This window comes from Myxocyprinus asiaticus, chromosome 42, assembly GCF_019703515.2.
Source record: "Myxocyprinus asiaticus isolate MX2 ecotype Aquarium Trade chromosome 42, UBuf_Myxa_2, whole genome shotgun sequence".
In the NCBI taxonomy this organism is placed as follows: Eukaryota; Metazoa; Chordata; class Actinopteri; order Cypriniformes; family Catostomidae; genus Myxocyprinus; species Myxocyprinus asiaticus.
The window spans coordinates 37,349,797-37,377,703 of record NC_059385.1 but is presented as its reverse complement, the minus strand read 5'-3'; the positions used below and the strand labels follow the sequence as shown (position 1 = coordinate 37,377,703).

The 27,907-nt window shown below is 45.7% G+C and overlaps 2 protein-coding genes across 4 annotated transcripts in view; one reads left to right on the top strand and one right to left on the bottom strand.

Moving 5' to 3' along the window:
• LOC127432446 (NACHT, LRR and PYD domains-containing protein 12-like) overlaps positions 1–27,907 on the bottom strand; it is a 612,890-nt gene that overhangs the window by 404,292 nt on the left and 180,691 nt on the right. The window lies entirely within an intron of this gene.
• The window catches only part of bpifcl (BPI fold containing family C, like), an 86,530-nt gene that overhangs the window by 43,832 nt on the left and 14,791 nt on the right, over positions 1–27,907 (top strand). For all 3 annotated transcript variants that reach the window (XR_007895748.1, XM_051683564.1, XM_051683566.1), the window contains 4 exons: positions 19,386–19,477; positions 20,807–20,983; positions 22,310–22,369; positions 22,646–22,813. Coding sequence is in view for 2 of the 3 variants with exons in the window: in XM_051683564.1 (XP_051539524.1) it covers positions 19,386–19,477; positions 20,807–20,983; positions 22,310–22,369; positions 22,646–22,813 (497 nt within the window). In the remaining variant the exon portion in view is untranslated. The remainder of the gene's footprint in view (positions 1–19,385; positions 19,478–20,806; positions 20,984–22,309; positions 22,370–22,645; positions 22,814–27,907) is intronic.

Here is a 27,907-nt window from a genome sequence, read left to right as displayed (position 1 = left end):
CCCCGGTCTGTGGACCACCGTGAACTTAAACGGCTGAAGAGCCAGATACCAACGGGTGATCTGGACGTTAGTATCTTTCATGCGGTGGAGCCACTGGAGTGGGGCATGATCCGAGCAGAGGGTGAAGGCCCGCCCCAGCAGGTAGTATCGGCGAGTGAGGACCGCCCACTTGATGGCGAGACACTCCTTTTCCACGGTGCTGTACTTAGTTTCCCTTAACGAGAGCTTACGGCTAATGTACAGCACCGGGCGCTCCTCCCCCTCCACCACCTGCGAGAGTACAGCCCCCAGCCCCCTGTCTGAAGCATCTGTCTGTAAAACAAAAGGGAGAGAGAAGTCAGGTGAATGTAACAGTGGCCCCCCGCAAAGTGCGGCTTTAACTTGCGTGAACGCCCGTTGACACTGCTCCGTCCACTGGACCGGATCTGGAGCTCCCTTTTTAGTGAGATCAGTCAGCAGGCTGGTGACGTCCGAATAATTAGGCACGAACCTTCTATAATAGCCAGCCAGCCCCAGGAACTGTCTCACCCCCTTTTTGGTCTTGGGTCTCGGGCAGGTCGCAATCACCGCTGTCTTGTCAATTTGGAGACGCACCTGCCCATGGCCCAAGTGGAACCCCAGATACCGTACCTCCACCCGTCCAATTGCGCACTTCTTCGGGTTCGCTGTGAGTCCCGCTTGGCGCAGCGATCTCAGAACCGCCCTCAGATGTTGCATATGCCGCTGCCAATCATTGCTATAAATGATGATATCATCTAAATAGGCAGCGGCGTAAGCTGAATGCGGCCTGAGGATTCGGTCCATGAGATGCTGAAACGTAGCCGGGGCTCCAAACAAACCGAACGGAAGTGTCACAAATTGGTGTAATCCAAACGGTGTGGAGAAGGCGGTTTTCTCACGGGAAACTGGTGTCAAGGGGATCTGCCAATAACCCTTCATCAAATCCAATGTCGAATAAAAACGAGCAGTGCCCAACCGATCGAGCAACTCATCAACGTGAGGCATTGGATATACATCAAATTTAGACACCGCGTTGACTTTCCTGTAATCCACACAGAATCGCACAGACCCGTCTCTCTTAGGCACTAGAACAAATGGACTGGACCAATCGCTGTGGGATTCTTCTATTACCCCCATATCAAGCATCGCATCCAATTCTTCCCGAACAATTTTCTTTTTGTGTTCGGGTAGTCGATAGGGGCGGCTACGTACCACCACCCCCGGCTCGGTCTCGATGTGGTGATGGATGAGGTTTGTACGTCCCGGTAGAGGGGAGAACACATCTGCAAACTCCTGTTGCAACTTAGCAACCTCCGCGAGTTGGCTCGGTGAGAGGTGGTCTCCGCAAGTGACTGGGGTGAACTGTTTATGTTTTGAACTCACCTCCGGTCCGAGCTCCGCCTTCTTGGGAACCACCATAGCCAACGTCATGGGGACCACCTCCCTCCACAATTTTAGGAGATTGAGGTGGTATATTTGACGTGCGTCCCCTCTATCGGTTCGTTTAACCTCATAATCGAGATCTCCCACTCGTCGTGTGACCTCAAAGGGTCCTTGCCACTTGGCGAGTAATTTAGAGCTCGATGTGGGAAGCAATACAAGCACTTTATCTCCCGGTGCAAATTCCCTTAGCTGAGTTCCCCTGTCATACAGTCGGCGCTGTCGTTCTTGAGCTTGGAGCAAATTCTCCTGTGTTAGCTGCCCCAAGGTGTGGAGTTTTGCTCTAAGATCAAGAACGTACTGAATTTCATTTTTACTGTTTGAAGGTCCTTCCTCCCAGGCCTCTCGCATTACATCAAGCACGCCGCGTGGGTGTCGCCCATACAGCAGCTTGAATGGGGAGAAGCCAGTGGAGGCTTGCGGGACCTCTCGTACTGCAAATAACAGGGGGTCGAGCCATTTATCCCAATTTCTAGAATTATCGTGCACGAACTTACGAATCATGTTTTTGAGGGTTTTATTAAATCGTTCCACCAGGCCATCCGTTTGAGGATGGTATACACTGGTGCGAATCGATTTAATATTTAATAACTCGTACAGTTCGCGTAGTGTTCGTGACATAAATGTTGTGCCTTGATCGGTGAGGATTTCTTTCGGAATCCCCACCCGGGAGATTATTTTGAAGAGTGCCTCCGCAACACTGCGTGCTGAGATGTTGCGAAGAGGCACTGCTTCCGGATATCGAGTTGCATAGTCCACTAGGACCAATACAAAGCGATGTCCATGTGCTGACCGTTCTAATGGCCCGACGAGGTCCATTCCAATTCTCTCAAAGGGGACCTCGATCAGAGGGAGAGGGCGCAATGGTGCTTTTGGGGTGGCCGGTGGGTTAACCAGCTGGCATTCTCGGCATGCCGCACACCACCTGCGGACATCGCCACCAATGCCCGGCCAATAGAAACGGGCAATTAGACAGTTCAGTGTTTTCCTTTCTCCTAGATGACCTGCCATGGGATTATAATGAGCCGCCTGGAATACCATTTCCCGACGGCTCCTTGGAATCAAAAGTTGGGTTGTATCCTCTTTGGTCCGAGTGTCCTGTGTCACTCGATACAACCGCTCATTTATAATTGCTAAAAAGGGGTATGAAAGTGCGATGTCAGGCTGGAGTCGTTAACCATCGATGACTCTCACTTGGTCAAAGGCGTGTTTGAGGGTTTCATCTCACGACTGCTCCAAAAGGAAATCCCCGTCAAGGAATTCACTGAGAAGGGGAGGGGCTGCAGCCTCTCCCCCTCTCGTCATCATGACGTGGAGCTGTCGAGGACGGCCCCGGCTCCGCATCACACATCTCCCTATTTTCACACAGGACCCATCCGCACAAATTCCCTTTAATAAAACTCTAAAATCAGGCCAATCAGTCCCCAAAATCAGCGGATGGGTGAGGCGGGAACTAACCGCAGCCTCCACTCTATGCTTTTTCCCCCGAAATTTAATTGTCAGGGTCACCACTGGATACTTGTGAATATCCCCATGTACACACTTCACCTTCACCGTTTTGGATGTGACCAATGCCTCCGGTTGAACCAGGCATTGGTGGATAGTGGTTTGATTACACCCGGTATGCACCAACGCTTGGTGAGTATCCCCCTTGACACTTACCGGTATCCGGTACGCTCCGGCCCGGTCGGGGGCAGCCTGTGGGAGGTCAGAGACCCGCACCACCATCCCCAGCTCCATCAGAGGGCACTGATCTCGGAAGTGGCTCGGGTCTCCGCACCTCCAGCAGGCCGGCCCAGGCGCTACGCCCGCACTTGCGTCGGCGGGCGCCCCCCCTGAGGGGGAGAGCAGCGGGGCATTGGAGTAGGGGAAGGTGTCGCCTCCCACACACGGGGAACTGGTCTCAGGGGCTGAGTTCCTCCTCGTCTGCGTGGGGCAGGAACGGGACCTGGAGAGAGAGCAGACGAGAGAGAGAGAGGGGAGGGGGAAGAAACAGAGGGAGGAGAGAAAACGTAGGAGGGATCTTCCGCCCTCGGGATCACCGCCATGTGGTCCTCCGCAAGTTGGATGGCTTCCTCCAACGACGCCGGGTGGTGGCACTGTACCCACTCCGCCGTCCCTTTTGGCAGTCGAACTATAAACTGTTCCAGTACCACCTGTTCGATAATTCCCTGGATGTCGCGATCCCCCGCTAGCAGCCATCTTTGGCAGGCGTCACGGAGCTGCTGGGCAAAGGCAAACGGGCGGTCGGAGCTTTCCAACTTCAAGCTCCGGAAGAGTTGACGACTTTCCTCCGGAGTGCGACCAACCCGTTGCAAGATGGCTCTTTTTAGATCTCCGTAGGCCAGGAGGCTCGACGCTGGCAGTTGTTGAGCCGTGAGCTGGGCTTCCCTAGGCAATAGTGGGATCATTCGGGCTGCCCATTGGCCGAGCGGCCAGCTCCAGATCTCGGCGGTCTGCTCAAACAAATCCAGGAAGGCCTCGGGGTCGTCCGCCGCCCCCATTTTCTGTAATGCTGGCGGGGGTAACAGCGTGGGTGTGTCCGGGGTCACGGCTGAGGATGCCCCCTGGCCGAGGAGGCTCCGGATCGCCTGCCGGTCCTTGGCTTGAGCATGCATGAGCTCGACAAACCGGCAGTCTTGATCTTGTTGGAGCTCAAGCAGCGTTTGTTGGTGGTTCTGATGTAGGCTGGCGAGGATTGGAGGATCTCCGCCAACTGGGAGGACACTACGGGACGACCTCCATCCATCTTCGTCCCAAACTTCAATCCCGGGTTTTGGCACCAGTGTAAAAGATGAGGCAAGGAGCAGTTTTTCCTTCTTAAGGTGAGGCTTTATTTTCCCCTCTTGGCGACACCACTTTACAGTTTACCTTTACACACTAAACTGACACTAACACACACTGCTTTCATAAGTAAACTTTCACTACTAGAAAATACTTGCTCTGGCTCGGCTCTGTCGTATCCAGTCTCTCTCTCGACTGAGTGTTGTGTCGCTCTATTTATGCCGCTCTCCCCGTGCTCACTGAAATTAGAGACAGGTGTTAGACATAATTTAGCTCAGGTGTAAGCGCCCTTACCGCTTTCTCTCTCCGGAGAGATGCTTGACCACGCCCCCGCTGCCACAAAGTACTAGTTCTTTAACTGGAGTCACTTTCATATTACAAATGTCCATGAATTTGCGATACAGGAACCAAAATATGGATAATAAAAAATAAGTAACAACATGTATATCAACAGAACACCAAGACATAGTCCATTAAACACATCTACAAATTCGTCCTGGTTACTTGCGTAACCTCCGTTCCCTGATGGAGGGAATGAGACGTTGTGTCGATGTAGTGACACTAGAGGTCACTCTTGGGAGCCCGAGACACCTCTGGTCTTTGATAAATGTCCAATGAAAATTGGCGAGTGGTATTTGCATGCCACTCCCCCGGACATACGGGTATAAAAGGAGCTGGTATGCAACCACACATTCAGGTTTTATGCTGAGGAGCCGAGACAAGGTCCAGCCATTTCAGTGGGTAGTTCAGCATTGTGGCAGGAGGGACACAATGTCTCGTTCCCTCCATCAGGGAACGGAGGATACGCAAATAACCAGGTCGTTCCCTATCTGTCACTTACTCAACGTTGTGTCGATGTAGTGATACTAAGGGTCCCTATACGAAACACCGCAACTGGCTGAACTGTGTTACGTGAACTGGCGGTGTGTGACGGGCAGACAACTGTGTGCCTCATAGCCAGCGCACCAGGCCGACACGTAACCTCCCCCAACACAGTTATGAGTGTCGAACGGCCCTTTGGAGACAAGTCGACTACCCAAAAGATAGAGACAGGCTAACCCAGTCGTGGCCTCTTTTCCCCTTCTTTTTTTCCACTCCCTAAAAAAGAAGGGGGATTAACCGACTGGGCCGCTAGATCTAGTCGGAGGGTGTCCATCCCAAGGGGAGGACCGTGGAGACCACACCTCGCCCAAAGAGAGTCTTGCCGTCCATGTGATGTATTTTTCCACTTAATACCCCCCCCCTTTGGGCGAGGTGTGGTCTCCGCGGTGTCCCCCGACTAGACTAGCAGCCCAGTTGGATAATCCCCCTTCTTTTTTAGGGAGTGAAATAAAAGAAGGAGAAAAGAGGCCACGACTGGTTTAGCCTGTCTCTATCTTTTGGGTAGTCTTGCCGACCATGTGGAGAGTCTCATGGTAGATCCTACCCAACGGGGGAGGAGTTACTACAAACATGGAGACTGTGGCAGTGGCATGGAGACGCCATCGAGGGTAGTCAGGGCAGGGAAGCTGAAAAGATCGGGACCGGGCAGTAAAAAGTGCCTCCCACGACCTTGTCAGCTCTTCATACACTTCCGGGAAAAAGGAACGGGGGTAGGGCATGGCTTTGAGCGGCGCCGTGAGCCCAGGAACCAATCATCGAGCCGGGAGGGATCAGGGGAGAGCGGAGTTCCACTCTAGCCCGACGCTAGTGGCTGCCCGGGAAAGCATGTCGTCATCTCTGCATCAACCTGTTGCCGGGCTACCGCACCCGAAGGGAGGAGCCCAGCTGAGGCTTCCACGTCCAACTGGACGAGCCCGCTCTCCTATGCTGGCAGACGAGCATGCTGGGGAATGGGAGGTCCGCGGGGAGATACCTGGTGGAGGTGGTCCCATTGGGGTCCCCAAATCTCCCCCAGTGCTAGCTGCGCTGGCCTCATATCCATGGGTAGAAGGACCGAGGCGGGGAGCCTCTGGTATGGCTTGCTTTCTTATGAAGGTAAGCCGCGACCGCATCGTTGCCATGGACATGTTCTCGCAATGAGTACATGACCCATCCACGAACCCTGTCTCCGCGTGAGCAGTGCCCAGACACGAAAGACAGTGATCGTGACCGTCAGAAGGCGAGAGATAACGATTGCAACCAGGAATAAAACACAAAGGAAAGGCATCTTTAAAAAGATGTGTCTGTAAAAAGACCGTGTGTGCCGTTCTTTTAGAGAAATATACTCTTATTTCTGCCGAAGTGCCCAGGGGCATTCTCTGCAGTGCACCAGTGCAGAGGGGGAGAAGCCGCTGAAATGCGCCGTCAGATCCAGCAGAGGTGAATGAACAGTCGTGGGAATTCAGCTCAGTGAGCATGACCGTTCGGCTCCAAAGAGAAAATCTGAATGAGTGGTTGCATACCAGCTCCTTTTATACCCGTATGTCCGGAGGAGTGGCATGCAAATACCACTCGCCAATTTACATTGGCCTTTTATCAAAGACCAGAAGTGTCTCGGGCTCTCAAGTGTGACCCCTAGTATCACTACATCGACACAACGTCGAGTGAGTGACAGATAGGGAACTAAATGTTCCTAAACTTCTCATATACAGTAGAACCGGCAATCTGGACTTAACGTCACCACCAGATATTTTTATTTTGTTAAGTGTAAACATGGATGGAAAATGCATGCATATCCCATGTTATTCTGCTAATAAAGTCCTGTAGGCCTATCACCTCTGTAACAGCTGGAATAAGTCATTTGAAAGCGAAGATTAAACTGTACAGAAAATTGTACTGTGGGGGCAGTGCTGCAAAGCCCATGAATATTAATTCTGCTATGCACAGTAAAAGATTCTTTTAAATTACCTGATTTAATCAGCAGTCATCCTTAATGAGTGATTCAAGCACCCAAATATTTCACATAATATGGTAATTTCATTTCTACATCTGTTTTGGGATTTTGTTAGTCAGTAGATGAATACATAGATCAGCACTTTAATTAAGAACATGACTGATTGATAGAAGTAACTTATGCCTTTAATTTTTAGAGGTTTTGATTCTAATTCGCCCAAATATAACTTTTTATTTTAATTAAACAAGATTGCATCTGTATGTCAATGGATAGGTGTTACACTTTAAAAATAAAATGCAATAAAAGATGCGGGGAGACTAGAGTATCGGAAACACTGACACATTTATTGACAGTTCTGTATATGAAAGAACAGTGAACTGCAAACTTCAGTCAGGGACATCCACAAACTCTCCGCTACAGCAGCGGGAACCTGGGAAAAAAGTCAGTATGCGCCTGAGCGCCCGTGACCGAGATGACACAGCTCACAAACACCCATCTCCCATCACACAATCCTGCCATGAAACACTCAATTTATATAGGGAGGAAACACACTCAGTGCGCCCCATCAACAATCAGCTCACCTGGATACAGCACACCTGAGAGCGATTAAGAGAGAGGGAAAGAAAGAGAAAAAGACAACACACACTCTACATACACACACTCTACATACAAGGCCATCACAATGGAGGTCACGGAAAAGAGCACGAACTGCGAAAACACTGGTGACACTAAACGGTATCGATAACAGCTGCAACAAACACTTATCATAACATTCAAAATAACTAATTCCAGTGCCGGATCGCCAGTCAAAACACACACAGATGAAATAGAAACTCCAACTCAAGAACTGAAGATGTTTCATCTGGATTATACACCTGATGAAAGCTGTTTCAAAAAGTGTTGAGCACACGTCTCACCTGTCTCAACCCATGACTGACAGTGATGCATCTAATAATCATTCAGTGAATACTTGGAAACAACTGAGAAATTCATTTTTTACCTATTTTTATTTTTATTTTTTTTCACATATTTGTCCATGTGGTCATTGTTGTTGAGGAAATAAGCTCATCAACACACGAGAGCCCAAACACTGTACATGCACTGCAATAGTTGGTAGGTGATTGGTCGATGATGTGATTGGCCGCTGCAGCTGCTGTAAACAATCACGGGACTGGTCGCTGCTGTAATCAATCACGCTATGGGTGTGTAGTCATTAGTGTGATCGGTGAGAGTTTAACATGAATAAACCCCTACTCTGTGTCAACATCAACTATAGTATACTTACATTTATATTTAATACATTTAGATACTTATGTTGGGGTGGTAATGCTTTTTCTTAGGGTGGCATTTGCCACCCCGGTTGATCCGCCCTTGTATGATAGGAGTGGGTCAGAAACAGATTAATATTGTGTATTTTTAATCAAAATTCCCGTACTGTGTAAATTGCCACTCTATGTTGGCTACATTTTGTATCTTCAGCATATTTTGGAAAATAATTATGAATAGTTCCAAAATAATAGAATCGATTTGTGACAGAATTCAGTTTTATGACTAAATATACTAAATGTAAGCCTAATACTCCATTGAAAAAAAGAAAACAAACAAAAAAACAAAAACAAAAAAAAAAAACAGTATTAATAAATAAAATTAAAAAAAAGTAAAATAGGCCTACCTTAAGTAATTATAATGTAATGAAAAACAAAATGGGGCTAGAGATGAATGCAATGGCTGTTAACAGTACATGTCACTTTATTGTGCTTCAGTTTCTTGCACACCCTGTTTTCCCATGGCTAGGGGTGTTACTAGACTTCAGTGACATCCAGGGCTTAGCCCACAGGCCATATTATAATATAAAAATAAGAAGAATCCTTCCTTCCATGACTTCAGATGTGACCACCCTACCTGTCAAATAAAATTTAGGGCCTATATTAAGCACACAACACTGACACCGGTTCAGAAATTTATGAGCACACGTCAATCATTTGTTCATTGTGCAGAAACTAATGCTAACAAAAAAATCTAAGTAATTTAACAATTTATATTTGCATTTGTCATTTATCAAAATATTTTGAGAATAAAGTAAAAATAATGAGAAGTTGAAGCACTATGAGATTAAAGTCATAATATTTTGAGAGTAAACCAAAAGGAAAGTGATGCAAAGTGTTGTGTCTGGTTTTTTACATACAACACCACTAAACAAGGAGATAACTTGGCTATGCAACCGAGCTGAATTTGTGGGAAGTTTTTTGCAAGCTCTCTGGTCATAAATGAGGTGTGCATTAATACAGGAGTTTTCAACATCTGGGCGCCTGTCAAGGGAGTGACTTACACTCAAGTGAAGTGAAAAATAATTGGAACTGCTGTGAATTATATACAGTAGGTCCATTTCAAGACATTGTATGTGGTAACATCCCCCCAGTTACAGTATTGTTTAGAGAGGAAAACCCAACACCGAGCGGGACTGCATGAATCTGACTGGTTCTTTCTCCTGAATACATTACATTTCCTACATAACCTCTGCAGTGTCCGGATGCTAATAATGGTGCTGATGAGCCAAAAGACCAAGGATTTCTTTATTGCTAAATCTTAAACTAAAGTATGATTTAACTACATCCTCCACATCCATCTCTTGCATTAATGAAGCTGCTGGCTCTGAATCCGTTCTATCATTGTGATAATGACGCTCTGTTTGGCCTAATATTGAGATTTTTTTCCTCTCTATTATTTACTCTAATGTTTAATATTATGACTATAACCTCAAAATTCTATGACTTTATTCTAATAATTTTAACTTAATTCTCATACGAAATTAAAAATCATAATGCTACAACTTTATTCTCATAATTTTTCACTTTATTCGCAAAATACTGTGACCACGATAAAACGTCATGGTTACTGGTTGGAGGGAACGAGACATTGGTGTCGATGTAGTGACACTAGGGGTCACTCTTGGGAGCCCGAGACACCTCTGGTCTTTGATAAAAGGCCAATGAAAATTGGCGAGTGGTATTTGCATACCACTCCCCCGAACATACAGGTATAAAAGGAGCTGGTATGCAACCACTCATTCAGGTTTTACGCTGAGGAGCCTATATAAGGTCCGGCAATTTCAGCGGGTAGTTCAACGTTGTGGCAGGAGGGACCAACGTCTCGTTCCCTCCAACAGGGAACGGAGTTTACACCAGTAACCATGACGTTCCCTATCTGTCACTCACTCAACATTGGTGTCGATGTAGTGACACTAGGGGTCCCTATACAAAACGCCACAAGGCTGAACTGTGTTACGTGAACTAGCGGTGTGTGGTGGGCAGACTTGCTGTGTGCCTCATAGCCAGCACACCAGGTCAACACGTAACCTCCCCCAACACAGTTATGAGTGTTGAACGGCCCTTTTTGGGGACAAGTCGACTACCCAGAGATAGAGACAGGCTTAACCCAGTCGTGGCCTCTTTCCCCTTCTCTTTTTCCACTCCCTAAAAAAGAAGGGGAATTATCCGACTGGGCCGCCAGGTCTAGTCGGGGGGTGTCCCTCCCAAGGGGAGGACACCGCGGAGACCACAGCTCGCCCCAAGAGAGGGGGGATATTTAAGTGGAAGAATACATCACATGGTCTTTCCAAACATGTGGAGAGCCTTCAAGGTAGATCCTGCCCAATGGGGGAGGAGTTACTACAACATGGAGACTGGGGCAGAGGGGCTCTGCCCAAGGAAGACGCAGTTTGCCAGCAGGGAAACGAATTAGCGGAAGATATAGGTCGCATGGGGTTAGCCTTACAGGGAACCACCACATGCGGAGCACCTACCCCAGAACCGGGCTCTTAGTTAGCGCGTGTACTGGGCCAGCAGTGAGTATCTCCAAAAACTCGACTGCCACAGGGCTCGGAGGAAGTCAACCAGGGAACAACTTTTCTGAACACTACTGGGAATTAAAAGTGCACGTCTTCAGCTCAAAAGGAGGTGGAAGGCGCTACGTGCAAGCGATACACCCGGCCGGCTATCCCGGGCTTATCCGCTTGTGTTGCGTGCCACTACCTGGGACGAAACCGGTTCCACCCGGAGGTTGTAGAACCTTGCAAAGGTGTTGGGCGTTGCCCAGCCCGCTGCTCTGCAAATGTCTGTTAGAGAGGCACCTCTGGCCAGGGCCCAAGAAGCCGCTACACCACGGGTAGAATGGGCTCGTAGCCCTACAGGGGGCGGCATGTTTTGGGCGAGATATGCCATAGTTATGGCTTCAGTGAGCCAGTGGGCGATCCTCTGCTTGGAGACAGCGCTTCCTTTCCGCTGTGCACCAAAGCAGACAAAGAGCTGCTCAGAGACTCTAAAGTTCTGCGTGCGATCCAAATAGATGCATAAAGCGCGCACTGGACACAGCAACGATAGGGCTGGGTCTGCCTCCTCCTGAGGCAGCGCTTGCAGGTTCACCACCTGGTCCCTAAAAGGAGTGGTGGGAACCTTGGGCACATAGCCCGGTCGGGGTCTCAGGATCACGTGAGAATAGCCCGGACCGAACTCCAGGCACGTTTCGCTGACAGAGAACGCTTGCAGGTCAACTACCCTCTTGATGGAAGTGAGCGCAGTCAGGAGGGCAGTCTTCAAGGAGAGTGCCTTAAGCTCGGCTGACTGCAAAGCTCAAAGGGGGCTCTCTGTAGACCCTGAAAAACTACAGAGGTCCGATGAGGGAACGAGGCGCGGCCTGGAGGGATTCAGCCTCCTGGCGCCTCTTAGGAACCTGATGATCAGATCATGCTTCCCTAAGGACTTACCGTCAACTGCGTCGTGGTGTGCTGCTATGGCAGCAACGTACACCTTCAAGGTGGAAGGGGACAGCCTCCCTTCCAACCTCTCTTGCAGGAAGGAAAGCACTGATCTGACTGCACATCTCTGGGGGTCTTCCCGATGGGAAGAACACCACTTAGCGAACAGATGCCACTTAAAGGCATACAGGCACCTCATAGAGGGAACCCTAGCCTGAGTGAATGTGTCTACCATCACAGGTGGGAGACAGCTTAGGTCTTCCGCGTCCCGTCCAGGGGCCAGACATGGAGATTCCAGAGGTCTGGGCGCGGAAGCCGGATGGTGCCCCTTCCCTGAGAAAGAAGGTCCTACCTCAGGGGAATTTGCCCGGGGGTAGCTGTCGCGAGGAGCGTGAGGTCCGAGCACCACGTCTGGGCGGGCCAGTAGGGTGCTTACCAGGATGACCTTCTCCTCATCCTCCCTGACCTTGCACAGGGTCTGTGCAAGCAGGCTCACTGGGGGAAAACGCATATTTGCGAATTCCAGGGGACCAGCTGTGTGCCAGCGCGTCTATGCCGAGGAAGGCCTCGGTCAGAGCGTACCAGAGCGGGCAGTGGGGAGGATTCTTGGGAGGCGAACAGGTGCACCTGTGCCTGTCGAATCGACTCCAAATCAGCTGGACCACCTGAAGGTTGAGTCTCCACTCTCCCTTGAGGGTAACCTGTTGTGACGGCGCATCCGCCGAAGTCTTGAGGTTGCCCGGGATGTGAGTGGCTCGCAGCGACTTGAGGTGCTGCTGACTCCATTGGAGGAGACAGTGGGCAAGTTGTGACATACAGCGGGAGCGCAGACCGCCTTGGCGGTTGACATATGCTACCGCTCCGTGCTGTCTGTCCGAACTAGCACATGCTTGCCCTGGATCAACAGCCGGAACCTCCGCAGGGCGAGCAGAATTGCCAGTAACTCGAGGCAGTTGATGTGCCAACGCAGCCGCGGACCCGTCCAGAGGCAGGCGGCTGCGTGCCTGTTGCCAACAGTGCCCCAGCCCGTTTTGGAGGCGTCTGTCATGACCACGATGCGCCTGGAGACCAGTTCTAGGGGAAAACCTGCTCGTAGAAATGAGAGGTCGGTCCAAGGGCTGAAAAGACGGTGACAGACCGACGTAATGGCCACGTGGTGTGTCCCGTGGCGCCATGCCCGTCTCGGGACTCGAGTCTGGATCCAGTGCTGAAGCGGCCTCATATGCATCAACCCGAGCGGGGTGGCCACCGCCGAGGATGCCATATGCCCCTGAAAAGTTTCAGCGGAACTGCTGTTTTCTGTTTGAATGCCTTCAAACAGGCCAGCACCGACTGGGCACGCTCGTTCGTAAGGTGCGCCGTCAAGGAGACTGAGTCCAACTCCAAACCGAGAAAAGAGATGCTCTGAACCGGGAGGAGCTTGCTCTTTTCCCAGTTGACCCGAAGCCCTAGTCAGCTGAGGTGTGTGAGCACCAGGTCCCTGTTTGCGCATAACACATCTCGAGAGTGAGCTAAGATTAGCCAGTCATCAAGATAGTTGAGAATGCGAATGCCCACCTCCCTTAACAGGGCAAGGGCAGCCTCTGCGATCTTCGTAAAGACGCGAGGAGACAGGGACAGGCCGAAAGGGAGGACTTGTACTGATACGCCTGACCCTCAATCGCGAACCGCAGGAAGGGTCTGTGTCGAGGAAGGATCGAGATGTGAAAGTACGCATCCTTCGGGTCTACCGCCGCGAACCAATCTTGATGCCGGACGCTCGCTAGAATGCGTCTTCGCGTCAGCATCTTGAACGGGAGTCTGTGTAAAGCCCGGTTCAGTACTCGCAGGTCCAAGATTGGCCGCAACCCACCGCCTTTTTTCGGTACAATGAAGTAGGGGCTGTAAAACCCTTTCTTCATCTCGGCTGGAGGGACAGGTTCTATCGCGTCCTTCCGTAGGAGGGTAGCAATCTCTGCGCAAGGTAGCAGCATTTTCGTCTTTCACCAAGGTGAAGTGGACACTGCTGAACCTGGGCGGATGCCCGGCGAAGTGAATCACGCAGCCGAGTCGGACGGTCCGGACCAGCCCTCATGACGGACTGGAAGGCGCAAGCCATGCATCCAAGTTCCGCACAAGGGGGACCAAAGGTACAACATCATCGGATGTACCGGCAGGTGGGGCCTCACGGCGGGGCAGAGCTCGAGGTGCCACACCACGTCGTGGCCGTACTGAGTCCGAGGACATCGAAGCACTTACCTGGCTCCTTGTGACCACCCCCGGAACAGCCTGGGACGGGGGAGGAAAAGGCCTGTCTTCGTGACCCGTGGAGACTGTCACATCGGGGGCGGAATTGTGCCACAGCTGGGCGCTCAGGGCGGGAGACCGCCGCTGGAGCGCCAACCTGCCAAATGCAGTGGTGGACGGTGGTCGTGATGCCAGCCGTACACACCGGATACATGACCCAGGGAACAAGGAAACCACTCTTGCTGAGCTCTTGAGTACTGCAACCACTTGGGCATGCAGCGCAATTAAATGCAAAAGGTAACAAAGAGATGAAGATCTGCTTACCAGCTCCAGAGCAGCAGGTTTCGTTGTCCCTGGGTCACCCGTCTCAAGGGCGCTTTGAAGCCTTTCACGGGTTCTGGGCGGCCGCGAGACGGGTGGTGTCTGCTTCCTGCGGTGGGCTCCACGCCGGGGCCAGGCCGAAGGGGCGGGCTGCGGCGGAACCGGTGCAGTCACCGCAGGGGGATGCCCTTGGCGATGAGTAGATGGGGTGCGGGATCTTGAGCCGCGCTGGGGCAGGATATGCCAGCTAGCATCCATCTACTGCTCTACCATCGAGAACTGCTGGGCAAAGTCCTCGACGGTGTCGCTGAATAGGCCCGCCTGGGAAATGGGGGCAGCAAGGAATCGTGTCTTGTCGGCCTCACCCATCTCAACCAGGTTGAGCCAAAGGTGGCACTCCTGGACCACTAGTGTGGCCATCGTCCGCCCGAGAGACCGCGCCGTGACCTCCGTCGCTCGGAGAGCGAGGTCGGTCGCCGAGCGCAGTTCCTGCATCAATCCCGGGGCGGAACTACCCTCGTGCAATTCCTTTAGCGTCTTTGCGGACTTGCAGGAGAGCCATGGCGTGCAGGGCGGAGGCGGCTTGTCCAGCGGCACCGTAGGCCTTGGCCATCAGAGACGACGTAAACCTACAGGCCTTGAACGGGGGCTTTGGGCACCCGCGCCAGGTGGCGGCGCTCTGCGGGCATAGGTGCACCGCGAGCGCCTTTATCCACCGGGGGATTGCTGAATAACCCTTGGCCGCCCCACCATCGAGGGTAGTGAGTGCGGGGAAGCTGAAAAGATCGGGACCGGGCAGTAAAAAGTGCCTCCCACGACCTTGTCAGCTCTTCATGCACTTCCGGGAAGAAAGGAACAGGGCGGGGCGTGGCTTTGACCGGCGCCACGAGCCCAGGAACCAATCACCGAGCCGTGAGAGTTCAGGGAAGAGCGGTGAAATCCACTCTAACCGACGCTTGCGGCTGCCCGGGAAAGCATGTCGTCATGTCTGTGACTGGGCAATCGACCCCGAAGGGAGGAGCCCAGCTGAGGCTTCCGACTGGACGAGCCCGCTCTCCGATGCCGCGCTTGAGATCTCATCACTTTTACGGGCTCCAAATAAGAGGTCGAAGTCGCTGAGAGACGAGCCGGCGGACCCACCCGGAAGCCCGATCGGGGCAGACGAGCGTGCTGGGGAATGGGAGGTCTGCGGGGGGATACCCGGCGGAGGCGGTCCAATTGGGGTCCCCCAATCGCCCCCAGTGCTAGCCGCGCTGGCCTCAAACCCGTGGGTAAAAGGACCGAGACGGGAGCCTCTGGGGTGGCTCGCTTTCTTACGAAGGCGAGCCGCGACCGCAACGTTGCCATGAACATATTCTCGCAATGAGAACATGACCATCCACGAATGCTGTCTCCGCGTGAGCAGTGCCCAGACACGAAAGACAGTGATCGTGACCGTTAGAAGGCGAGAGATAACGAGCACAACCAGGAATAACACACAATCGGAAAAGCATCTTTAAAAAGACGTGTCTTTAAAAAGATGTTCCGTGTGTGCGCTCTTTTAGAGAAATATATACTCTTTTAGAGGGGAAAAATGCTCTTTCAGAAAATATACTCTCTAGTTTTTCTTCCGAAGTGCCCAGGGGCATTCTCTGCAGTGCACCAGTGCAGAGGAGGGAGAAGCCGCTGAAATGCACCGTCAGATCCAGCAGAGGTGAATGAACAGTAGTATTCAACTCAGTGAGCATCACCGTTCGGCTCCGAAGAGAAAATCTGAATGAGTGGTTGCATACCAGCTCCTTTTATACCCGTATGTTCGGGTGGAATGGCATGCAAATACCACCCGCCAATTTTCATTGGCCTTTTATCAAAGACCAGAGGTGTCTCGGGCTCCCAAGAGTGACCCCTAGTGTCACTACATCGACACCAACGTCGAGTGAGTGACAGATAGGGAACCGCTGTGCCTCTGATAGAGAAAAGCTGCACCCTTGTGAGAGAACATAAGCTCACACACGAGGTGTTCATAATTTGTCTGATGAACTTGAGCACGAACAGCAGGTAAAAGTCAAAGTGCAAACTGTCAAATAATGCAAGTGGGGCTCATTGATCAGAATTAATTTACATTTGAAGTCAGAATTGCAGCCTGCCTTGTTGCTTTTGTACCCTGATGTAATGAACATTAAGCCTTATTTATTATATTTTTTTAATCACAAAAAAAACAAACATTTGGGTCTATTAACAAAAAATCTGGGGCTTTAGCCCTATCAGCCAGGGTCTAGCTATGCCGCTGCCTATGGCACACCCAGAGCCATGTTTCTGGCTACGCCACTGGTTGAAGTGGAACATTCAGGTTTCATGTCATATTCAGATTCATAATAGTTGTCAGCTGAGGGCGCTATTTTCTACTGTTGTGTTTGACAACCGTGAGAAGATCTGCTTGTAAATGACAAAGTAACTATTATTGGTTTGTTTGTGTTTGCTGTGTACACCGATCAGCCACAACATTAAAACCATCTACCTAATATTGTGTAGGTCCCTCTCGTGCCACCAAAACAGCGCCATTCCACATATTAGAATAGCATTCAGAGATGATATTCTTCTCAACACAATTGTACAGAGCGGTTATCTGAGTTACCATAGACTTTGCCAGTTCAAACCAGTCTGGCCATTCTCTGTTGACCTCTCTCATCAACAAGGCATTTTCATCCACAGAACTGCCGCTCACTGGATGTTTTTGTTTTTGGCACCATTCTGAGTAAATTCTAGAGACTGTTGTGTGTGAAAATCCCAGGAGATCAGCAGTTACAGAAATACTTAAACCAGCCCGTCTGGCACCAACAATCATCCATGCGATAATCAGCCTATCATGTGGCAGCAGTGCAGTGCATAAAATCATGCAGAAACAGGTCAGGAGCTTCAGTTAATGTTCACATCAACCATCAGAATGGGGAAAAATGTGATCTCAGTAATTTGGACTGTGACATGATGCAGGTGCTGCTGTTTTTGAACCAGTTACCGAAGTGGTCATGTGGTTTTCAGACAAATGATGCATGGACGTCACAGATCACTTGTTTTCCCCCCAAAATGATTGAAGCTCTGACACAGTGCTTGTATACAGTGCTTAAATGGCACAAAGCTATTTCAGCTGCCGTCAGGCCTTGATTAATGATATATGCGATGTGGTCATACTCCTCTGATATTTCCACACTGAATGACGTCACTGGAATTATTCTGCAGTGATTTACACTTAAGTTGTGATCACGAGAAAACAACTTTTATGTCAAGATCATGAGAGAAAACAAATAAAAATTCTCCAAAAGAAAGTGGTAAACTATGGAAAAAAAATTGGCTTCCATACAGGAAAACTTTGACATTGTATCTGTATTAATCCATCATATCTAATTGTCACGTAAGTGTGGTGTAGTAGAGATGATGAGGAAGAGGCGATGGATCAATTTGTAGGCTTTTAATGAATGTGATGAAGAATTCAAACAACGTGGAGAACTCAAAGTATCAAATAGACTACACACTAACATCAGGGTTACACAGACAAGAACTGACCAAGGATGAACAAAACTGGAGGGTATTTATATAAAAATTGCTGACGAGGAAATGGAGAACAGGTGAGGATGATGGGGAACAGATGGCTGATGAGGGCAGTGTACCGTGGGAAATGTAGTCCGGGGGAAAACTTCAAAATAAGAGTCCTTTGGAAACATGAGGGAGACAGACTGTGATACTAATAATCATTCAGAGAGGACATGGAAACTACTGAGAAATGTTACCTCTATTTTTCCATTTATCTGTCCATGTTGTCATTATTATCATGTGTCACTCACTTCCAGTTTCCGATGAAAAACGTGCAGCATACACAAGACTGTGAGCATCAAAAGCTGGACGGGGCAGGTGTGTTGAAAGCCCCAAGACTGTATTCTGAAAATAACCCGCGAGTGCCCTTATTTATAAGCAGATTTATGAAAAAACAGGCTCAAAGTCGCAAATAATAAGACTTGGCCACTATGCCTGTCAGATGCAGAATCATTGTGCACGTGCTCCAGTAAGTAAACATGTCATTGTCCGCAGCTGTAATCAATCACACGATTGGCCGCCATAGTGAAGAACAGCTGTACGACAGTTCGAAATACTGTAAATAAACTCTTACATAATGTCAGCATCAACTGCAATATACCTACATTTATATTTTATACATTGGGATACCAAATGTTAGGGTGACAGATGGAGTGGCAATGCTTTTTCTTAGGGTGCCAGTTGCTACCCCGTGCCACCCCAGTAGACCCGCCCCTGCTCTAATTTATATTTTATACTTTTAAAAATGACACTTACTATAAAATTAATAAATAAATCTTAAACATAAGAATTACTATTAAAACTAATAGTGCAGCCCTCAATAATATAGAGGTCCTGCTTTGCGGCCCTGGGCTTTCCAAAGTTGAATAGCATTGCATTATACTGTACCATGGCTTTGATAAATGTCATGTAAATAAGTATTTTAAATACTGTACTTCATGCATCTGGTTGGGGAAAATTATGAAGTAGCTTAATTGTAGCAAGCTACTTTTGGTGTGTATGTTGTAGTTTAACTAGCTACTTTATTTAAAGTGTTGCTTTCAGCTTAGCTTAACGAATTGTTCTGTTCAGTTGTTGGTAGCTTAGCTAGCTACATTTTGAGTATGTATTAAATGTAAGTTAATAGTGATCACAACTATCAAGCTCCAAAATGGATAAAAAGTACAATAAAAGCATCATTAAAGTTGTCCATTCAAATCGTGTGCTATATTCCAAGTCTAATGAAGTCAGCTTTGTGTGAGGAACAGACCTAAATATGGACTACTTTGATGGCAACTTGAAGATTCTTAAAAATACCTCCTTTTGTGTTCCATGGAAGAAAGAAAGTTCAAAATGTTTGGAACAAACATGAGGGTGAGTACAAGATGATGACAGAATTTTTATTTTGGGTGCAAATTTGTTTGTTCAACAGCTTGGAAGTCCACTTCATTAGAAGACCACAGTATTCACTGTCAAATATTTATCTTGATTTTGTTCTAGTGAACATACGCGTGGATCAGTATATATATATGAACATCCCTCTCACATCCTCGCCCTCTGTGACAGATAACAGCATTGAACTAGATATGAAGGTAAAGTTGAATACAGTATTTGTTATACTGATTTTAGTTTTTTCATAAATGAGACAAATTCATATTATTATGTTTCTTTTTCTGTTGAATATATTCATTAGCTTCTCTTTATTCAGCTAACAGTATACCTTTAAAATCTTGTTTCTCAAAGATTTTAAAGATGCACTCAGTAATTGTTTCCTCATTAACGATGTTTAACTCCTAAAGTCATGAATTGTAATTTTGCAATATATGTAGGAAATCATAAGCACTCATATTAAAATGAAGACTCCAGTCATATCAGTAACCTTATAAAAAACTGTTTTATTCTACATGGAGAGGGTCCACACATGTTAGAATCACATGACCAGCTGAATACTACTCAATCTCAGAAATGTCCTGTTATTGGACACTTTCACTCATTGATTAAAGTAATCATGTCTGACTGTGAATACTACATTTCTACAATGATATCTGAAACTGAAAACTATTGATTTTAAATGATGCTGCATCCAAGACACTAGATTTCAGTGTAAGTTCAAGATGACTCAAAGACAAAAGTTACTGACTGCACCTTTAAGTACTTGTTATGGAGGTTTTTGTTTTGCTTTTTGTTTTTTTTCAATGACCCTTGTGTGACTTCAAAGGGATAGTTATTTTATTAAACTAAAATTCTCTCATCATTTACTCACCCTCATGCCATTCCAGATGTGTATGACTTTCTTTAGCAGAACACAAACAAAGATTTTTAGATTTTTCAGTATTTTTAATATATTTTAGATCTGTAGGTCCATACAACGCAGGTGAATGATGATCAGACCTTTGTAGCTCCAAAAATCACATAAAGAAAACATAAAAGTAATCCATATGATTACAGTGGTTTAATCCATGTCTTCAGAAGTGATATGATAGATGTGGGCAAGAAACAGCTCAAAATGTAAGTCCTTTTTTTTTTTACCCTAAATCACCACTTTCACTTTCATGTGGTGCCTGTTTAGTTTAATTTTCACATCTGAAAGTGAAAGTGAACATTTAGAGTAAAAGAATGACATTTTGATCTGTTGCTCACCTACATCTATCATATTGTTCTGAAGACATGGATTAAACCACTGGAGTCTTATGGATTACTTTTGTTTCCTTTATGTGATTTTTGGAGCTACAAAGGTCTGATCAGCATTCACTTGCATTGTATGGACCTACAGAGCTGAAATATTCATCTAAAAATCTTTGTTTGTGTTCTGCTGAAGAAAGAAAGTCATTCACATCTGGAATGGCATGAGGGTGAGTAAATGATGAGAGAATTTTCATTATTGAGTGAACTAACACTTTAAGGTGTTTTTGATGTGACAGGGTGAGTTTTATAGCAGCAGTTCTCCCTCTGAACCACCGTTCTCTCCAAGCTCATTTGACATGCAGCCTGCAGAAAACTACATGCTCTCACTGGCCGCATCTGACTTTTTTGTGAATTCAGCAGCATATGCATATTTCAGCTCTGGGCTTCTTCAAATTAACATCAGAGATGACATGGTGAGAAAATAATTGTTTCTGCTGTTCTGCTTTCTTAGTTCTGATTTAATAATTAAAAAATAATAATAATAATAATAATAATAATAATAATAATTTAAAGGCATTTACTACTGGACAATGAATAACTGGTTGGTGTGCTTTTGCCTCAATAACACATCATGTATAAGCGATGTCCGGAAGCAAGCACAACTAATTATCAGCATTGAGATGCTAAACAAACCCCTGACCCTAATCGAGCGCAACAGTCTGCTTTCGGGTGTCAAAATCGTATTAATTTTTCCATTGGGGAATTGATTTCTAACGATAACTTATAAACCTTTAAAGACAGATGTACTACGAGCTCTGAGGTAGTTAACTGATGGTAAAAGCCATCAGTCCACATTATTTCAACTTCATTGTTTTCAAATCGTGTTTAATAGCACAATTCCTGGAGAAGAACTTCTGTCCATGATCCTGAAGACAATCGATTCACCAATCAGGGAATTTTGGCCAAAAAAAAAGCTCTCCAACTCCCACAAGTGCACTGCTAATGACTCAAACGAGTCACTCTCCCTACTAAAACTACTTGTGCCAACTCTAAGTGCCTTGCTCAAAGACACAATGGTGATGGCTGTGGGGATCAAACTGGCAACCTTCTGCTTACTACTTCTGTGCTTTCCCCACTACTCCACCACCACACCGCTCTTATAAACAATATTTATAATCCGAGCACTGTCCGGTGCTTGAAGCTTCCTTAAGCGGTGGGACTGGTGATCAGAAACACAATGGGATGAATAGGTCAAAACCATAAATTAATCTCCAAAAAACATACATAATACAGTATACAGTATTTGTTCACTCAAATCATATATTTATAACATATATTTAGTTTAGTGTAGCTCAACTGGTACAGCATGGCACTAGCAACACTAAGATCATGGGTTCAATTCCCAGGAACACACAAACTAAAAAAAATATAAACTGAATGCACTGTAAGTTACTTGGGATATGAGCATCTGCTAAATGCATAAATGTAGTCTATAATCTATATGTACATCTACTGTACATTCCAGAAAATTAGCTTAAGTATCACACATATATTAATGGTAGCCCAGTATTTGAAGCAGCTGACAATTCCAAATCAGATAGCATAGATATTACATATCTATGCTAAAACCCATTAGCAACACCCTGACAACCATCCAAAACATGGTAGAATTGATGCTTGGGCAAACACCACTCACATTTTCTACAGAAAATGTTAAAATATGGCTTCATTTTGATATTGATACTAATAAAAATGTAAAACATTCAAGAGATTTCTCTCTTTTCATGTGTCAATCATAGATACCAAAGAGCTCCCCAATCCATTTGAACACCAGCCAGTTTGGCATCTTCATTCCACAGGTCAGTGAATCTACAGGACATTGGATAATTCTGAAATATTGCCATGAATGCATGCATTGTATGTATTATATTTCATTGATTGTAAAGTTGCATGAGCATAACTACAGAGAAATATGACTGAATGTGTACAATCATTGATATTTTAAGACTCTAACTCCATCAGATCTTTCTAACACTCTGTCTCTATGTTTCCATGAATGGATATAGTTTAATTCATGATCAGGTAAAACATCAAGCTGCTATTCAGATGAATAATGTGCAATGGTTTATGTGCAGTTGCGCACCTTATATCCTGACATGGAGATGCATGTGCTGTTATATGCGAGTGAGACACCACTCTTCTCCTTTAGCTCTGCTGAGGTGGATGTTCATGTAACAGCTGCAGCAAAGTTTTCTGCTGTTAAACATGACAGCACACTGATTCCTCTGTTCAGAGTGGATGTGGTGAGTTTACAACACATAAACAACATCCACACACTCCCGCAGTACAGTGTTTATATTTGCATTCATATCTGAATGGAGGACAAATCTCTCTATATTTTGCTTATATCAAAATGTAAAGACATGGAATACCTTTGCATAAAACATGCTACACAGAAGATTCAAACATAATTTAAAAGGGATATGTTGTAATAGCACAAACACAGCCACAAAATTAGAGTTGATGCAATTTGCACTTAGTTTCATCCACAATCTGCAAGATGGGGAAATGCAAAAATACTCAAAAGCCCTATCCGTGCAGGATTGTTTCCAGATGTCTGTAAAGTAGGCCTAATTGTTATTGCGAACGTCTGTAACGTTTACTGTCAATTAGCACAAGATAAGTAATTTCTGTATTAATTGCTGAGATGGGTCTTCATCATTTACACCAGAATCAGAAATGAAATTTTCCATTAAAGGAATATTTCAAGTTCAATACAAGCTAAGCTCAATCAACAGCATTTGGCATAATGTTGCTAAACACAAAACATAATTTGCGCTTTTCTCTCCTTTTATTTAAAAAGCAGAAATCTGGGTTACAGTGAGACACTTACAATGGAAGTGAATGGGGCCAATCCGTAAACGTTAGTCAAAGGTGTTGCTAGACCCTATTTAAATGTAATTACAACCCCTCTAAAAAATCTTTTGATTAACTCCGCAATCAGCACGCAAATCTCAGCAGCGACAGTGGAGCAAAAGACAATGTGTGTAAATGTACTCATGCCATCTGTTTACTTCATTATTCTCACATTTGCAAGTGAAAGTGCTCCGTGAGAATAAGAAAAACACCAGTGCAAGTGACATCTGACACTCATTCAAAACTCATGAAGTTAAAATATATTTTTGACTGTGTAAAAAGGGATAATTTTCCATCCGTTCCGGAGTGGAACTTCAATAAATTGCCCTTGAAGGTCTCTGCATTGTTCTGTCTTTTCTGAGCACTGAAGCAATTATTGTTAATTCACACTTTTGATTCTGTTATTAATTTTATCTGACTCCAATTTTAAGTTGACCTCTAATTTATATTTAAGCTCTAATTAATTTCTGATCATTCTTTAAATTTAACATTTTTAGGTTATTGATTACTACTCTACATTGTCCTTTCAATTTTTGGAGACTTACGCCGGCCGTTATTAAATTACGTAAACCTCCCGAAAATGGATAGCCAGTTCCGTTCTTAGTCAGCGGTTGTAGGGTTAACTAATATCGTCTGGTTTGGCTTGTCTCCTAACCAGACGATATTGCCGCTTAGTCACGTACATACAACTTGCTAAGACGGGTGGTGAGCAGTGACTGAGAGTCTTTAAATGGCTTTCTCCTACCCAATTGTCCTAGGTGGTTGTCCTACCTGGTTGTCCTGAGTGGTTTCTCCTCTATTACACCTCCAGTATGGTCTACCCTGGTCTAATGAAATTCAAATCCTAGCCGGTTGTCCTAGGTGGTTGTCCTACCTGGTTGTCCTGAGTGAAATTCAAACTGAGAGTCTTTAAATGGCTTCCTCCTATATTAAAGCTCCAGTAATGATTTAAATGATTTCAGAGGAATTCAGAATAAATCAAATAATAACAATTTATTTGTCAGGTAGGATATAAAACATTGTTGCAGAAATTCAAATCAAAGCCAATTTCACATGATCAGAATAAACAAGCATTACTAAAATAAAAGACAAGACAAAGAAACATACCTGACAAAACTACATGCAGCGGTACAGCATGGGAGATCTGCTTACAGATTCCCCGAGCTTCTTGCCAACTTTCCTTAAATACCCAGACAGAATAAACATTGTGTACCAAATGGTATTATCCTTTGAACAATGAGAATTTGGGGGTGAATGTGTTCTTGACTTCCTGGGGTTTAACCTTGTTAACATACAGGAGATCATTTAAATTGGAGGAGGGGGATAGACCTCCAGAATTATGCAGGATTTGGCAAAGACCTTATAACTTTGTCACCATTAGTTTTATCAACATGGGAAAGAGACCACTATACCAGTAGCATAGAGACCTCTTAAATGATATCAAACACATACAGTTGCATTCTTTGTTTTCATGGTATTTGTTATATTTTTTACATATAAATCTTTTGTCTTTGTATTGGTCCTGAGCTGTTGAAGGGGAGAAGGGGAGAGAGAAGAGGGGGCAGCAATGTGATTTGCAATTTATCACACGTGGTGATATTCAGGTGTAGATTTCAGCTTTTGTGAGAGAGTTCTATGACATTGATTCTCGCAGAGTTCTTTGACTTTTGCCGGAAATGGCGCCTTTTGGGTGTAGACATCCTGGTGCCAGCTTTACAGACTGTGCTCCTAAAAATATGAATTTAGGGGCACGACTGTCCTAAAGAAAATGGACCCTTTTCACACATCTGCATTTGCAAAGCAGAAGTCGTCATAGTTGGCTAAATTTGAATGCCATTGTAGGAAACAGTATGTGAGCTAGGAATTAATTTTAACTGTCCTTATTCTACATCATTATTATGTAAGGAAATTTATAATGGAATTAGTCGTGTTTGACAACCATTATAAGAAAGATAAATGACAAATAATTAGATTATTTGTCGGAATAAAATTCTCCATCATTAAAATCGTAATACAATGTCTCGTATTTGCTCACAATTTCTTTTGTAATTAATTCACTTTAATAAGGGAATTATGATTAATTCACTAATTGGAGTAATATTATTCTCATGGCTTACTGAAAATAATATCACACATATTTAGATATAGCTTTGAAGCTAAATCTTTTAAAAACAGGGATGAGATTATTTATCAAAATATACCACAGTCAAATTATCTTTGAATACAAACAACTTTATTGCTATTCTAAACATAAAACTAATCTAACACATACAACATGAAATAGGTTGGTCAGTAAAGTGACAGAATGATTAATACAGAGATAATGAACTTTATGGAGTCTGTTGACAATGTCTTAAGAACCATTTATCCTTCTTTGAGTCTAAATCGATTTGCAATTGGACTACCCAAAATATTTATCTAATACACCAGCACTTTGAGCAAAAGTCTGGAGATGTACTTGCATGTCGTTGCATTTCCTTGCATTGCATTTCCTTGCTATGGCTTGGTTCTTTGGCTCTTTGTAGAAATTTCGTTCCGTCGATGTCTTGGACTCTGTAATGATCGTTGGTAGTTGTTGTCTCAATGGATGATGAGGTGGGCTTTGAAGCGAGGCCTTCTGCAAGGAAGACTCGCGACTCCCGTTGAGTGTGTGAACTGTAGAGCAGAGAGTGGGAGGCTTCCTTGGGACTTTGTGTCCTGAGTTTCCTTGGACTCTACATGGCACAGAGGATGAGGATCTGCAGAGGAAGTGAAGAGCAAGAGAGCCGAAGAAGAGAGGAGACCAAGAGACAGTTCCAAGAGCTGAGTTCCAAGAGCCGAGTTCCAAGAGGGAGTTCGTCCTGTTTAGGAAACTTTTGAACTGAAATTGGCCGCAACCCAAAGATGTTTTGAGCCAATCAGAAATGGCTTTTCAGAGTCACGTGGTCAACTGGTTTGTCCTTTTCAAAGTTGACTGACAATCCTTTGTGTGGAGGATTCTTACAAACTTCCCACTCATACTAGTGAATGTTTAATCATGAACTTTTATATCTTGAAAATGGTGCAAGAGACATGACATTCGTTGTCATCAACATTCTCGTAAACAGGCAAGCATTTACATACTAAATATGACATTCTTACGTGAATATTATACATGTAAGTAACAAAACATGAAAATCCCTGATAACAAATCATACTGGTTAATTCATTGGTTTTACAACATGGATAATACATTACACATTATGAGAAACCTGATTGTCGGGGTATATTATCAGGTTAAGCCTTGAATAGTTACCATTCTTAGTAGAATGAGATGAATAATACAAGATTAAAGATTATAATTATCGATTTGTCAGTTATAAGTTATTACAAATCACTACACATATTTTAAAAGGTACATTAGGCTATAATCATTAATTTGTCAGTTATAAAAGTAATCACAGGTTAAAGTAATTTTCAGAATTATCTAGCAAGGCTAGGTATGGTGTATAATTTGGGTCCAAATGCATCTTGTATATTTTATAGGGTTAACTCAGCAAAGAACTGTGACTTTGTGTGAAATGTTCCTGGATTAAGATGAAATGTTCTAGTATAAGAATCATGCAAACCTGAGGGTCTTTACAAGGAAACCTTTCAAAGAAAACCTGCTTTAGCACTGTGTGGAAGTTCAGAAGGTCATGCTGAGGGGCCTCTCTGACCAATGAACTTTTTTTGCTTTAAATCATGCCGTTTAAGTCTCTTTGACCATTTTATTGTCCAAAGGCAGGCCTCCACTAGACTTCTTGGTGACTTAGTCAAACAGAATCTTTTAATTTATGATGTTGAGGTTCCAGGGTTAAAAGGTTGGGTTCCCTGTCTGTCACTCACTCGAAGTTGTGTTGATGTAGTGACACTAGGGGTCACACTTGGGAGCCCGAAACACCTCTGGTCTTTAATAAAAGGCCAATGAAAATTGGCAAGTGCTATTTGCATACCACTCCCCCAAACATACGGGTATAAAAGGAGCTGGTGTGCAACCACTCATTCAGATTTTCTCTTCGGAGCCGAACAGTCGATGCTCACTGAGCTGAATTCCCACATTTCAGCGGCTTCTCCCCCCTCTGCACTGGTGCACTGCAGAGAACGCCCCTCTGAAAAGAGTATATTCTAAAAAAAGAGTATATTTCTCTAAAAGAGCGGCACACATGGAATGTCTTTTTAAAGACGCGTCTTTTTAAAGATGCCTTTCCGTTTGTGTGTTATTCCTGGTTGCGGTCGTTATCTCTCGCCTTCTGATGGTCACAATCTCTGTCTTTCGTGTCTGGGCCCTGCCTGCATGGAGACAGTGATCGTGGATGGGTCGTGTACTCATTGCAAGAACATGTCCATGGCAACGATGCGGTCGTGGCTTGCCTTTGTAAGAAAGCATGCCACTCCAGCGGCTCCCCGCCCTTGTCCTTCTACCTACGGGTATGCTAGCACTGGGGGTGATTTGGGGACCCCAATGGGACCACCTCCGCCGG